The sequence below is a fragment of the Macaca thibetana genome, chromosome 9, assembly GCF_024542745.1.
Source record: "Macaca thibetana thibetana isolate TM-01 chromosome 9, ASM2454274v1, whole genome shotgun sequence".
NCBI lineage: Eukaryota > Metazoa > Chordata > Mammalia > Primates > Cercopithecidae > Macaca > Macaca thibetana.
The window spans coordinates 32,426,686-32,443,119 of record NC_065586.1 but is presented as its reverse complement, the minus strand read 5'-3'; the positions used below and the strand labels follow the sequence as shown (position 1 = coordinate 32,443,119).

General features: G+C 39.3%; 1 protein-coding gene across 22 annotated transcripts in view; it reads right to left on the bottom strand.

Annotated features, from left to right (window-relative positions):
• CCDC7 (coiled-coil domain containing 7) overlaps positions 1 to 16,434 on the bottom strand; it is a 440,951-nt gene that overhangs the window by 191,166 nt on the left and 233,351 nt on the right. For all 22 annotated transcript variants that reach the window (XM_050804671.1, XM_050804673.1, XM_050804674.1 and 19 more), the window contains 2 exons: positions 3,457 to 3,567; positions 366 to 476 (listed from right to left, as the gene is read on the bottom strand). In XM_050804671.1, the coding sequence (XP_050660628.1) occupies positions 366 to 476; positions 3,457 to 3,567 (222 nt within the window). The remainder of the gene's footprint in view (positions 1 to 365; positions 477 to 3,456; positions 3,568 to 16,434) is intronic.

Genomic DNA, 16,434 nt, shown 5'->3' with positions numbered 1-16,434 from the left:
TTACAGATCTAAACAATATCTTTGCTGATTGGTGCCTATGGCAGAAGGCCACAGGTGAGAGGTTTTAAGTTTTTGGGCCCATAATTACTTTGAGTTGCCTGAAAGGCACACTACTTTGGAAAGACAATTAATTACACATTTGTTATAAAGCCTTGGGGGATACTGTGTGTCCTGTGGTCATGAAATAATCTAAGGGCCAGAAATGTCAACCAAAATGTATCAATATATTTGCCTTTTTTTCTTTAATTATGGTAGGGTATTCACATTTTAGTCAAAGTGTAAAACTTTTGTGAACCAAAGCAAAAATACCTTCGGATGAACTTACTTTTAAATAATTTAAAGTTATCTTTATTTTTTATACTTACTAGTAATTCTTTGTCCTTTGAGAGTGCTTTGTTCCTTCACTTGCATTTCTGATTTTGACATTGAGTCTTGATGCCCAAGTGTAAGATTTTCATCTGGTTCTTTATCATGAGCTATAGAAAAAAATGTGTTTAGTCCATAAATTAAAAATAAATCTATTTGAAATCTATAGATTTCAAATTTACCAGTGTGCAGTGGCATTTTCTCTCATTTTTATAGAGTTATGAATAAATTACCAAGATGCTATATCTACTATGAAAATTGTGAGAAAAGTTTCAATGGGTGTGTGTTGGGACTATCTCATCATATCAATATTCCTGCACTTTGAATATGTTTTATCTTAGTCTCTGGCTTTCTTAGGTTTTTTATATTTTCAATTAATACATATTCATAAACCAAACAATGAAAATGCATATGCACCAGGTTATTCATTACAGCATAATTGCAAATACTCAAAACCACCTAAATGTACAAGCATAGATCTGTTGAGTAAAGCATATAAACTATGACAACATCAACTATGGGCTATAATATGGTCCAAAAAACTGCACATACCTTTATAAAAGGAATGAAAAAGATCCCTACAAACTGACTTGGTGATATTTCTATGAAATAATGTTTAGTGGAAAAAAACCAAAAGGGAAAATATCTAGAATACTATCTTTTAAGTAAGAAAGAAGAGGAAATAAGAATAATATAGAGAGATATCTATCTATATTAAATAAAACACAGAAAGATAAACCAGAAAACAAAGTAGTTTGTTATCAAGTCCCTGCAAACACTGCTTGCTGAGTTGCACCCAATGACTATTGTTAACTCTAAATATGTCTCTGGCATGAACAGACAGCCTATGATGACACACTTATTTGAGATTTATACTAAATTTGAAAGAATAAAGTTCTCTTAGGTTCACCTCACCAGTGACCTGAGGAGTTTATAGGAACTTGCGTAGTTTGCTTCTACCATAAAGGAGGTAAGCATGTTAAGATAGTGTGTGACAGTGGCACCGTATATAGTGTGTCACAACAGGGCCCCTCGTTCTGAGTGTCCTAAAAGTGTCCAAGGAAGATGAGGAAGGGTGGCAGAGAAAAAAAAGAGATATGAGCACTAGAGATACTCTCCTTTCTCTATAGGCTATCATTTGTTCTCTGAAAGTTTGGCCCACTCATGATGAGTTCCCTGACACTGCAAGCATTGTCTAGTCACTCAACAATGAAGTCTCAAAGAAGAGCTTGATGGACTCCCCACTAAGGATCTTCTGGCCAGGCAGTAGGGCATAGGGCCAACATACAGCCCCACTAGAGTCAAAATGGTAGTGATACCTATAACTAACACATGTGCTATTTCCTCTACCCATCATAGTGATCTTAAGATGAATCAGAGAACATGGTCTGTGTTTACCCAGAAGTCTCAGCTTTCAAAACAAAACAAAATTAGGGGTTAGGCCAACAGACCTATTTCCACAGTGGCACCTGAGGATGTATACCAAGTCAGAGTTCAAAGAGGTCATACTGCAGAACTGCATAACTCACACCATTCGAACACTAGTTTACCAATGACTGATCTCCACAATCTCTGACACCAGGATGAGGGTGAAACAGATAATGCTATATGGTGTGTGGTCTGAAGCCACCAAAAACACGACCCTACCCAAACACAACTATGGGTGGGTCCCACTGGGCCACTACAAGCCTCCGTTTATATGACTCCCTCTACTGAATATATTATTGATATAGAAGTACCTTCTGTGTGAACCCCCAATCACATCAGCGTCAAGCCCTGATGGGAACTACTGCAGTTAAAGTCATTTTAGTGAAGCATGTGGAAGACTGTAAACTTACTAAACCACAAGTGTCTAGAGATTAGTCTCCAGAAATTACCTGAGGGAGAAATAGAAATCTCTGCCCTTATTGCTCAGCTCTTCATAATCATAAAGCCAAAGATGTTCATGAGACTATTTCTCCATGCAATAACTAAGTTGGCCTGTGTATCGCCTTGGGTGCCTATAAACTCCACTGATTATGGGAAGCTTAATGCTATGGTACATCTTAGAACACTACTATGACCTGACATTGTGACTGTCCATAAAGGTAATTACCCAAGCTGAGGGAAGTAGGTATAAAGCAATCGACATTGCAAATGCCCTTTTCAGCATTCCTGTCCACACAGATGATCAGGAACAGTTTGTCTTATATGGAACAGGTTGGAATACACCTTTAAAATCCCTCCGCAAAACCATGATCTGGAAACAGTTTTGTTCCAATTAACCTTCCAAGACATTGACGACTCCCTACTGGTAGGCCCAGGCAAGTCCACTACCCAGCAAGGACTGGATGTTGTATTGGCCCAATGCAGCAACATGGTGGGGCCATTAATACATAAAAAACACAAAGACCTTGTTACCCAAGGGGAATTCCTGGGAGTAAACTAGAAAGGGGAAACATGTCTCACGCCTGAGGAGATAACTGTCAAACTATGGTCCCTCTCTATTGCAACAAATACACAAGAGGCCAAGCAATTCGTGAACCTATTCTGCTACTGGCAGTCTCACATTACGCTTGACGGAATCCTGATTGCAATCATTTTAAAGTTACCAAAAAGGCCTCTACCTTGGAGCAGGCCCCAACCAACAGAATGCCCTGGAGTCCATCTAACAAGCCTCCTATGCCACTGTTCCCCTTGGCTTCTCTGAACTTTATTTGAGTTACAGGTCTCAGCAAATTTTCTGTTCATTGATTGATGCCAAATGGAAGCAGCTTACTGAATAGGTCAGCGGAATAAATTGGGCTTTTGGACCTGTAACTTCCTAGAGTTGGATAAAAGGTACACACTCTTTGAAAGACAATTATTGGCCTGTTATTGTCCTTGGTGAATAATGAGCACATGATCATGGCTACAAAATACCATTACAACCAGAAATACTAACTAAAAGTAATAAATACTCTAGCTTTTGTTCTCTAGTTATCTTATGGTATTCACACTTTAGGTCCAAGGTAAAATTTCTGTAAATTCAAGACTCATGAACTGAAGAAAAATATCTTTGCTGTGACTAATTTAAAATAATTTAAAGTTATGTGTAATTTTTATACTTACTGGTGAGTGGTTGCTCTGTAGAAGTTTCTTGTTTATTTACTTGCAATTTGGTTTTTGACATTGATTCTTGATGCTCAACTATAAGCCTTTCATTTGGTACTTCATTATGAGCTACATAAAGAAAATACATTTATTCCACTAAATAGAAAAATTGATCTATTGTGAAATTTCAGTATTTCAAATTTATAAAACATTTACATGAGCATTCTCTGTCACTTGTACAAAGTTATAGCTAAATTACAATAATGATAGATTTGATGAGAAAATGCTGAAAAGAATTTTAATGGCTGTATGTTGATGCTTTCTCACTTTATAAACATTTCTAGGAATCATATATAGTTAGTCTATATTTTTCTTAGGTTATTTATATTGTATAGATCATACAGATGTCATAAACCAAACAATAAAAATACATATGTACAAGTTTATCATTATGGCATTATTTATAATTACAAAATACTCAAAACCACATAAACGTTCAAGCATTGGATATTGGTTGAAGAAGCCAATGTATATACCATATACCATAAAGTTCTAGGGGTGTCCAAGGGAGAGAATACAGTCACAGATTCTTAGTTTCTGCTTCTGGTTGTGCCAGTAAAGCCCCTTTTTCATTCCTCTTTTCCGCTTATCACTAGAGACAGAAACTAAAAACAATGGCTTTGGGCTGCTAAAAGCCCAAAACAAAACAGACCAGAATGACAACAACAACAAAAATAAGGCAGGTTGGACGAGCTTGTTATAAACTACAGTATAATGAAAGTTATGGTTAATAATGTGGTACAAATAGCTATACATAGAGTTGTAAAAGCAATTTAAAAATCTCTATAAACTGACCTGTAGGGATTTCCAGGAGATAATGTTAAGTGAAAAAAAACCTGAAAAAGGGAAAACTTGTATGCCACCGTTAGGTAAGGAAGAAAGATTAAAAAAAAAAAAAGAAAGAAAGGACATTAGAAAGATACTTAGCTTTACAAAATGAAACAGGTGAAATGTAAGAATACAATATAGCTGATTACCTACAAGATGAAAGAGGGAGAACTAGGGAAGGAATGGAACTTCTCTAAGTATACCTTGCATATTTTTTTACTTTTGGAATCAGTTTCAGGTTTCATATATTTCAAAAAAAATAAAACTAAATCACAAAGGATAAGAAGAAACTAAAACTGAAAGCAAATTTAGTGAACCTATTAAAGGGAAAAAATAACTCACACAGGTAAACCATCAATACAGTATTTAACATATGCCCTAATACATGGGCAAGTGTGTGGAGAACAGACCGTACACACATCATAAAATATTTTCAGTAGGTTTGTTTCTCTAGAAGTACGTGCTAAACAATTCTAAAATAATTTTGGAACTGCAATACAATCTAGATTTCAAGATCAACATGGCTGACTAGAAGTAGCTAGTGTGAACTGCTTTCACAGGAGAGAAGACAGAATGGCAAGTAAACTTATAAATTTGTAAGTGGCAAGTGGCTCTTCAACTGGCTCATCCAGGAGGCTACCTTGGGATTCATCAAGGAAGCAGTGGTAACCCATGGAGAGCAGAGAGGAGTAAGGCAGGACAGCTGCCTGCCTGGGATTGGCACAGAGCCAAGGAAGGCTCTCCACCATACACACCGCTGCCATGAATCTTTGCAAACCTAGGCACAAGAGATCCTGCCCAACCCTACTCCCTGGGAACCCCAGACTGACACAGAAAGCTGCATGGAGTCACAGCAGATCCCTGTTCAGGCCCATGTGAAGCTCCAAGGGCTTTGGATTCCTGAGCACCCTGGGACCAGCTGCCATAGCTCTGCCAACAAGGGAGGCAAGGATCTCCCATGCGCCCCAACAATAAGGGCCCCATCTAGGATACTGAGATGTGGACAGACTGTAGGCCTCACCTCTAGGGTACCTTGCCAAGCAAAGCCAACCGGCCTAGGTCCTCAGCACAGCCACCCACCTCACCCCCACCCTCCAACCTGAGCACTTGGGCTGGCTGCAGCTCTGCGTTTCTCTAGGACAGAGATTCCAGAGGTAACACAATAGGCCCACAGCTTTTGCCACTGCCAAAGTCCCCCCAGTCCCTGTTGCCCTGAGGCTAGGGAGACAGTATAGAGCTCAAAAGCTATCTTGGGCCTCCAACATGCCACACGTGCCATATAGAAAAACAGCCAGACTGTTTTTCATGCAGGTCCCAGGCCTTGCTACTCCTTACTGGGCAGGGCCTCCCGACCTTGGCCCTCAACGCAGCCACTCTACTTCTGCCTGATCACTTCCATCTGTGGCAGCTCTGTGTTTCTCTGGGGTGGAATTCCCATTGGCAACTGGCAACCAGTCCCTCTGCCATTGCTGCTGCAGTAGTACTCATCCTTGTTGCCACCAAGCTGGGGAAGAAAAAAGAGCCTGAGTGCTTTACCTGAGCCTCCAGCACACCACAGCTGAACTACAGAGAAGAGGCACGACTGTCTTCCGTGTGAGCCCCCACTCCTCCTGCTCTTCACCAGGCAAGGCTCCCTGGCTTGGACTCCACACAAAGCCACCTCACCATTGGCTGACTGTTCTGACTGGCAGCAGTTCTACCTTTCTTTAAGGTGGAGCTCCCAAAGACAAGTGACAAGACCTATGCTATTGGCACTGCCAAGGTCCCCATACCCCTGCTGCCCCCGAGCTGGGGAAAGAACAAAAAGCCTGAGCTTGCCCCAGGGCTGCAGTGTACAACCTGGGAATGCCAAGCCAAGACCTGTGGCTGGCACTGAAGTGAAAGAGAAGCCCACACTCTCAGAGTACTAAGGAGGAGCATGGCTGCAAACACAAGGAAATACAGAGGAACCACATGCCTTAGTAAGAGCCCATTTACCAGCCATTATGCATAAGTGTCATCTATTGGTTTGTAGTCAAAACTATAACAATAAAAATACTTTGCTAACATACTCCCATGTGAAAACAAGGGCAAGAATTCAGCCACAAATAAAGACCCTACACAAAGCCTCAGTGCTCTGAAAACATTCAGAAATGAAGTCAATTGACTATACTCAAAATACACCATGGTTAAAGAAATGTCAGCCAAAACAGATAAGAGAACCAGTGCAAGAATGCTGGCAACTCTATAATGCAGAGGGTCTTCTTATCTCCAAACAACAACACTAACTCCCCAGCAATGGTTCTTAACCAGAATGAAATGGCTGAAATGACAGACATAGAAAATCTGGATGGCAATGGGGATCATTGAGACTCAGGAGACAGTTTAAATCCAATCCAAGGAATCTAAGTAATCCAGTAAGACTATCTCAAGAGATGAAAGGCAAAATAGTCATTTCAAGAAAGAAACAAATTGATCTCATAGAGCTAAAAATTCACTACAAGAATTTCATAACACAATCGGAAGTATTAACAGCAGAATAAACAAAGCTGAGAAAACAATATCACAGCTTGAAGACTGGTTCTTTGAATTAACCCAGTCAAACAAAAATAAAGAAAAAAGAATTTTAAAAAATTAAAAACCTCCAAAAATGTGTGATTATGTAGAGACCAAATGTGGGATTATGCAGAGACTCACTGGCATCCCTCAAAGAGAGGGAGACAGAGAGAAAGCAATTTGGAAAACATATTTAAGGATACTGTCTATGAAAATTTCTCCAACCTTGGTAGAGAGGTCAATATTCAAAATCCAGAAATTCAGAGAACCACTTTAAGACACTATACCAGATGACCATCCCTGAGACACAGTGATCAGATTCTCCAAGGTCAACGTGAAAGAAAAATATTAAAGGTAGCTAGATAAAAAGGGCAAGTCACTTACAAAGGGAATGTCCCCCCAAAATCAGGCTAACAGCAGACCTTTAAGGAGAAACTCTATAAGCCAGAAGAGATTGGGGGCCTGTGACAAATCCATAACCAATATCATACTGAGCAGGCAAAAGCTCGAAGCATTTTCCTTAAGAACTGGGACAAGACAAGGATGCCCACTCTCACCATTCCTATTCAACATAATACTGGAAGTCCTAGTCAGAGTCACAGGCAAGAAAAAGAAATAAAAGTGATCTGAATAGGAAGAAAGGAATTCAAACTACCTCTCTTCACAGATAGTGTGATTCTATATCTAGAAAATCCCACAGTATCTGCCCAAACACTCCAAGATCTGATACACAAGTTCAACAAAGTTCCAGGATACAAAATAAATGTACAAAAATCAGTAGCATTTCTATATGTCAGTAATGTCTAAGCTGATAGGCAAATCAAGAATGCAATGCTATTCACCATAGCTACAAAAAAGAACAAAATATCTAGGATTATAGCAAACCAGCAAGGTGAAAGATCTCTACAATGAGAATTACAAAGCACTACTAAAATAAATCAGAGATGACACAAATAAGTGGAAAAACATTCCGTGCTCATAGATAGGAAGAATCAATATTGCTAAAATTGCCGTACTACTCAAAGCAATTTACATATTCTATGCTATTCCTATGAAACTACTAACAACTTTTTTTTTTTACAGAATAAGAAAAATTCATATGGAACAATAAAGAGCCCAAATAGCCAAAGCAATCCTCAGCAAAAAAGAACAAAGCCCAAGATAGCACACTACAGAATTGCAAACTATACTACAAGGTTACAGTAACCAAAACAGCACAGTAGTGGTACAAAAACATACACATAGACCAATGAAACAGGTTAGAGAACTCAGAAATAAAGCCACACACCTACAACCATCTGATCTTTGACAAAGCTGACAAACCAAGCAACAGGGAAAGGACTTTCTATTCGGTAAGTTGTGCTAAGATAACAGGCTAGCCATATGCAGTAGATTGAAATTGGAACCTTTCCTTTTACCACATTAAAAAAAAACTCGGCTGGGCACGGTGGCTCAAGCCTGTAATCCCAACACTTTGGGAGGCCGAGTCGGGTGGATCATGAGGTCAGGAGATCGAGACCATCCTGGCTAACATGGTGAAACCCCGGCTCTACTAAAAATACAAAAAAAATTAGCCGGGCGTGGTGGCGGGCGCCTGTAGTCCCAGCGACTCGGGAGGCTGAGGCAGGAGAATGGCGTGAACCCGGGAGGCGGAGCTTGCAGTGAGCCGAGATCCAGCCACTGCACTCCAGCCTGGGCGACAGAGTGAGACTCGTCTCAAAAAAGAGAGGAGAAAAAAAAAATAAATAACTCGAGATGAATTAAATACTTAAATGTAAAACCCAAAAATATAAAACTCTGAAAATTAAACCAGGGAATATCATTCTGGACATAGGACTTGGCAAACAAATCATGAGAAAGATGCCAAAAGCCACCGCAATAAAAACAAAAATTAACAAATAGGATCTAATTAAACTAAAGAGTTTCTGTAGAGCAAAGGAAACTATCAATAAAGCAAATAGACAACCTACAGAATAGGAGAAAAATATTCTCAAACTATGCATCTAACAAAGGTGTAATATCCAGACTCTATAAGGAATTTAAACTAATCAACAAGCAAAAACCAAAGAACCCCATTAAAAACAGGCAAAGGACATGAACAGACACTTATCAAAAGAAGATATACATGCTGCCAACAAGCATAGGAAAAATGCTTAACATCACTAATCATTAGAGAAATGCAAATCAAAACCACAATGAGATACCATCTCACACCAGTCAGAATGGGCATTACTAAAAAGTCAGAAATAAGAGATGCTGGTGAGGTTGTAGAGAAAAAGGAAGGCTTATACATTGCTGATGGGAATGTAAACAAGTTCAGTCACTGTGGAAAGCAGTTTGGAAATTTCTCAAAGAACTTAAAACTACCATTTGATCCAGCAACCCCATTACTGGGAATATCCCCAAAAGAATATAAATCATTCTACCATAAAGACGCATGCATGTGCACGTTCATCACAGCACTATTCACAGTAGCAAAGACAGAATCAACCTAGGTGCCTGCTCATCAACAGTGGACTGAATAAAGAAAATGTGGTACATATACACCATAAATTGTATCCTTTGCAACAACATGGATAAGACTGGAAGCCATTATCCTAAGGAAATTAACACAGGCACAGAAAACCAAATACCACATGTTCTCTCTTGTAAGTGGGTACACTTAAACATTTGAGTACACATGGACACAAAGAGGGGAAAAATAGACACCAGGGCTTACTTGAGGGTGGAGGGTAGGAAGAGTGTGAGGACTGAAAAACTACCTATTGGGTACTATGCTCACTACCTTGGTGACAAAATCATTTGTACATCAAACTCCAGCAATACACAAAATAGTCATGTAATAAACCTGCAAGTGTACCACTTGAACATAAAATAAAAGTTGAAAAATAATAATGATGCTGATACATTTGAGTAACTGTGTTGTGGACTAGTCAGGATTCACACAGTAGAAGAAAAAATATATATATATGAAATGGAGAAAGACAAGAACAACCTCTGAGAAAATGAACTGGAATTTAAAGTGTCCAAGATTTGCCATGAATTCTAAATATGACTTTACAGGTATATATCCATGTTTATAGGCAAATGTATATGTATGCAGACATATGTGTGTATGAAGGTGTGTATGTGTGTGTGTGTGTGTGTGTGTGTGTGTATGAATACACTGAAGAATCCAACTTCAGGCCAACCCTGCTTTTGTGTGATCTTTCAGATCCAATCATGGACAGTCACAAAGGCATTACCTGGCAATTATCATAGATATTCCCAACACAAAAGAGACTTGAGGTAAGATTTGTGTACTGCAGGCACAGGAGGTAGTTGCAGTCTTGAATCAACTCCTCTCCCCTTGGCCAACCAGGCTCTTGGGCATATAACATTTTTAGTCTAGTCACCTTAAGTGGAAAACCTCTTTATAGGGGAGGGTGGGGACTTCACTGTATTGTTCAGACAGTAACTGTATTGTGACAAACAATGACTGTATTGTTCAGTCACTGCCTCTGCCGAGACCATCTATGGTGTGAGGTAGTGGGGTAGAGGAAATCCTTAAAGAAACTTTTCTCAGTTCTGACTCAGTATTCTGGACTTAACCATTCCTAGCCTTCCCCACCACTACCTCCCACAGACACAGGTCCAGTCAATTGGTTCACCACAAAGTTCAGATGTTAACTGACAAATTACTATGCTGAAATAGCAGCTACTTCCAGTACAGTAATTACTTACTAGCTGAGAGAGTGTTGAAAAAAAAATAGTAATTGAGGACTAATTCCTGGAAAATCTGAGCAAAGCCTTTCTTGAAGAGATCTTTTGTTACTGAAAATGGAATCTCAAAGGAGGAGACTGATGGGGCTCTCCATGAAAGCACTCAGGGAGATGTAGTAACTAAGGGGTGCTCTTGACTAGAGTACACATTGTAATAGTTCCTATGACTAAAACAAGTGTTATCACTCAGCTCCTTCCAGTGAATCTTTAAATGAGTCAGAGAGCCTGGTGAAATTTACCCCAAATTCTCTCAGTTTTCAAAAGTGAACAAGAATATGGAGTAGACCAGGTCCTTATGTCTCCATTACCCAAGGACCTCTACTAAGAAAAGTAATGAATTAGGAGGTGGGGAAGAAGTATATTTTTTGAGCATTTTGAATAGTGGTGTCAAGATGACTGTGATCTTGACAACCCTTGACGCCAAGATGACAGGCAAATAGATAATGCTATCTGGTTTTGGGTCTGAGGCCAACATCAAAGGGACTTGTACCCAGATAAGAAAATATGTGTGTCCCCAGGGCGGGGAACATCATATACCGGGGACTGTTGGGGGGTGGGGAGCTGGGGGAGAGATAGCATCAGGAGAAATAGCTAATGTAAATGACGAGTTAATGGGTGCAGCAAACCAACATAGCACATGTATACCTACGTAACAAACCTGCACGTTGTGCACATGTACCCTAGAACTTAAAGTATAATAAATTTTTTTAAAAAAAGAAAGAACATATGTGTGTCCCTATAGGCCAACATAAACTTTCATTGGTATGGCCCCAACTAATGAATGTCTTATGGGTGTAGATATATTGTCTATGTGCAACCCCGCTGACTTATCCAAGTCCTCATGGAAGGCTTATTTCCTTGTTATTCCTTAACTTATTGCTGCATTTAGAACCATTTCAGCAGTGCACAGGAAGGCTGTCCTATGACCTACCTATGTCCTACACTTAGCACCTCTGTCTCCCAAAATCTGTCTGGGAATAAAAAAGAAACAACTGCCTTATTTGCTGAAGTTAATATAGAGAAAGTCTCCTTGAGATTATATCCCCATTCAATAGCTCAGTACATCTATGTGTAGGGCCTTGGATCAATAAAAGATTTTCAATTGATTTTGGCTGTTCAATCCATACAACAGCTCTTTGGCCTTTGTTAGTGGTATCTGACATTGTAAACATAACAGAAGCTATTGTCTAGAGTGCGAAAACTTATTATGTAACAATTAACACTGCACATGCCCCATTCAGTCTCTATCTACATAGAGACGATTAGGATCCGTTTACCTTGTATGGAATGAATAAAATTGACCACTAATATACTTAATTTACTATCTGTAATCAATGAATAAACCATAACATAGAAAAGGCTCACTACCAGAGGAAGGACTAGCCTTCTAATACAGTCATGACACCATCCCAAACATGAAACCCCCTAAATAGGACTGGATGCTCTGTTGATGCACAGGTGATAACTCTCTAAATCATTATTACAAAATACAAATACCTAGTACCCAAGTGTAATTCCTGAGCATTATCTGTAAGGGGAATGTTGTCTTATTCCATGTGATAAAACTGGCTCTGGCCCTCTCTGATCAAACAATTAAAAAGAAGATTAATGAGACTATTTGACTACTTATACTCTTGTATTGCCTATGTGGCAATCTTAATGCCATCCAACTATGGGGTTACAAGAAAGTTGTCTCTTTTAAATGTGCCACAATCAGGAGGATGGCCTGCAGGTCCTCCAACAAACAACCCAAATAGCACTACCCCTGGGCCGCTCTGATATCCCTTTACTGTTTGAGTAAGAGGTCTTCTGTTTGCCAATTGAAGGTTATAGCAGAAGGACACTGCCACAGGTCAGAGGCATCTATTGAGCTTTTGAACCTGTCATTTTCAAAAATACCTGAAAAGTATATACCCTTTAAGAGACAATTATTGGCCTTTTATGGGGCTTTGGTGAATACTGAGCACACAACCCATGCTTGTGAAATAGTCTCAAGACAAGAAATTCCAACCAAAAGTTATCAATACTTTTGTTTACTAATTATCTTAGAGTATACATGCCTTAGGTCAAAGTTAAAATTTTCTATGAAACATATGCCCAGATTCATGAATCAAAAAACTTCTGATAAGTTGAACTTAAAATAAATTAAAATAGGGGGATTGATGTAAGCAAGATGGTGGAATAGGATACCCAGCCCTCATGCTTCCACAAAAATGCAGACTTAACAACCAGACTAGGATAAAATCACCTTTATGAGACCTCTGGAATTCAAACGAGAGGCTACAGCACAGCAGTGGAACACAGAAACAAGGCAAAAGTGCAATTAAAGGATAATAAGAACAGTTTCATCTCTACTCATGTCATACCTCCCCCAAGTTGGCACAGCACAGTGCCAAGAGAGATCTCCTGGGCCTTTCAGTTTTCCTATGGGGAATAAAGTGAGCATTGGACTTTTCCCAGCCAATTATGGTATAACCTGAGAGTCCTACTTATATTGCATCACAATCAAAACACTCAGGGAATCAGCATAGCTAGATCACCTGAAGGTAGCTAAAAAACAAAAAAAAGGCAGGAAGGGGGTTGGTCAGAAGCTCTCAATAAACAGTACGGACCCAATAGCTGACATACAAATCACAGCAGCAGGCTTACCCACAAACCCTGAGAGCTAGCACTCCTGTGGACCCTGACAGCTGACCTGCCCATGAACCCTGCTAATAGACCCATACAAACTCTGGCTGGGCTGTCTAGTGAAGGGCCAAAGCCAGCATGTAAAGATGCTTCTTTAAATGCACATACATCAGTGAAAATACAAGGATCATGAAGAATCAGGGCAATATGACTCCACCAAAGTAACAAAATATAGCTCAAATAGGAGATTCTTAAAAATGGAGATCTATGACCTTCCTGATAAAGACATAAAAATAACGGCCTTAAACAAGCTCAGTGTACTAAAATAGAACACAGATAGACAACCAAATAAAATTAGGGAAGCAACACATGAACAAAAAATGAGAGGTTCAACAAAGACTTACCAACCATAAAAATGTAAACCAAACAGAAATTCTGGAACTGAGGAACACAATGAATAAACTGAAAAATTTCATAGATAGCCTCAAAAGTAGACTTTATCAAGCAGAAGAAAATAGCAAAGCAACAAACTCTAAGACAGGTCTTTTGAAATGTCTCATTATGAGAAACAAAAAGAAAAATAATGAAAAAGAGTGAAGAAATCCTACAAGATGTATGGGATACCATCAAGTGAACCAATATATGCATATGGAAGTCCAAGAAGAAAGAGAGGGAAAATGGCAGAAGGCTTATTTAAAGAAATAATGAATACAGTTTTTTCAAATCTGAGGAGGAAAATGGACTTCCAGATACATGAAACACAAAGAATCCTAAATAGGTTGAATCTTAAGATGTTTACATTGAAACACATTAAATTGTCAAAACTCAAAGAAAATTTTGAAAATGGAAAGAAAAAAAATGACATCACATACAAGATAAACCCATAAAACTATCAATAAGCTTTTCAGCAGAAACCTTGCAGTCCAGAAGAGAATAAAATAATATATTCAAAGTACTGAATGAAATAAATGTCAACCAAGAATACTACAGCCAGAAAAATAGTGCTTTAAAAGTTAAGCATAGATACTTTCCCAGACAAACAAAAATTTAGCGAGTTAATCAACACTAGACCAGCCTTACAAGAACCAATAAAGGAAATTCTTAAAGTTGAAATGAAAGGATGCTCAACAGTCATACCAAAGTGTATGAAAGTATAAATATCACTAGCAAGTAAATACATTGAAAATAATGTTTTGAAAATAATACATCAGAAAATAATGTAATACTGTAATAGTGGTACATGAATCATTTTAACTCTAGTATAAAAGTCAAAAGCAAAAGTATTAAGGATAACTATAATCACAAAAATGTGTACTGACATAAAAGACATATACACCAATGTAACAGGGAGTCCAGAATTAATCCCTATGCACAGATTGTGAACTGATATTCTGCAAGGGTGGTATGAATACACAAAAGGGAAAGCATAGTCTCCTCAATAGCATCGGGGAAACAGAATATCCACATGCTAAAGAATGAAATCAAACCCTTATCTTACACTATACACAAAAAATCAACCTTAGTAAAGTGGTTTAAAAAATAAATAAGGTAGGACAGCACCAAGATGGCAGAGGAGAAAGCAACCTTCATCCCTCCCTCTACGAAACAAATATAGATACCTTTCACAAACTACTATAGCCCAGAGAGGTGTCATGGGCCCATTAATGAATCTGTAGCAACACAGTGGAGCACAATGTCCAAGTAGAAAGGATCTCTGGTGAGGTCAGCATATCTTAGACACCAGGAGATAGCTAGGAGCAAAGACAAAAGGTGGAGGCTATAGGCATCAGCCATGCTGCTAGAACCACCATGGTTCCCAATGGCCTGATCCACCCAGGACACTGCCATTTCTTTCTACTGAGGTAACCAAGAGCCATCCCCACCAGGAAACCCCAGAAAGGGTGATGTGTCTGTACACTCCTCCTCCAAACAAGAATCAGCACTGTTGAGTCACTATTGGGAAAGAAGTCACCACCTCCTCTAACCCTATGTGTGCCCTGATCCAAAACATAGTCACTCCGTAAGTAACCACATTCCAGACCTGGGTTTTATGTCTACATTGAACCCACCCACATCTCAGACATTGGGAATCATTGTCACAGCAAGGTAGTCTGCACTCCAAATCCCAGAGTCACACATTCACTGTGTGTACCCATGCTCCAGGCACTGGTTTAGCCACCATAGAGAGCTATACTGTGCCCCAACTCCAGAGCAGCTCAAACTGTGTGGATATCAGTATTCTCATTCTTAGCTCCCCAGCTATTTCACAGGAATCTGCACTTTGCCTTCTGATACCAAGGTGGCAGCAGAGGTGCATGTGCCCTGGGCACCAGTGCTGTTACTGCCCTGGATCCCAGATCCATGATCCCTCCACACATTCCTGTGTTTCACATCTCAGTTCTGTAGCCACTCCATTGCCACCACTCATCAAATACTCATGCCACTACCAATGCAAGCAAGCTGATAAGTCAGACCCAGTACCAAGAGGGATTTTATCAGCAAACCCTTCCCACTGAGAGAAAAATAAATCAGAAGAACTTTAATAGTCATTGCCACTGAAGACACCAATAACTTTTGCCACAATTGCAAACATTCACAGCATTGGCTGCTGAGGATCCTCGAAATCTCTGTCACCACCAACCTCAGCTCCCAGAGCTACACAAAGGTGACACAACTCTCAATCTCATGAGTGCCAGAACTGCAGCAACCCACCCAGCAAGTGCCCTCAAACCCCTGTAGGAGAAGGTCTTTCAACAGCTAAACTAGTCAGAAGAGGCTATAAGAGGTGACTGCTGCACCAGATTTGCAGACATCAATGTAAAGCAACAAGAAATATGAAAAACCAAAGATACAACATGACCAAAACACCACAATAATCTCCTGAAGCTGATCCCAAAGAAATGCAGATGTAAGAACTGCCTCATAAAAAATTCAAAACATTTTTTAGAAGGATCAGACAAGTTAGAGAAAATAGTTATGTGTGTCACTTAATGACAGGGATGTGTCCCGAGACATGTGTCCTTAGGCAATTTTATCACTGCATAAACATCACAGAGTTACTTACATAAACCTACATGGTTTAGCCTACTACATACCTAAGTCATATGATATAGTCTACTGCTCCTATGCTATAAAGCTGTACAGTATGTTACTACACTAAATACTGTATTCAATTTGAATACA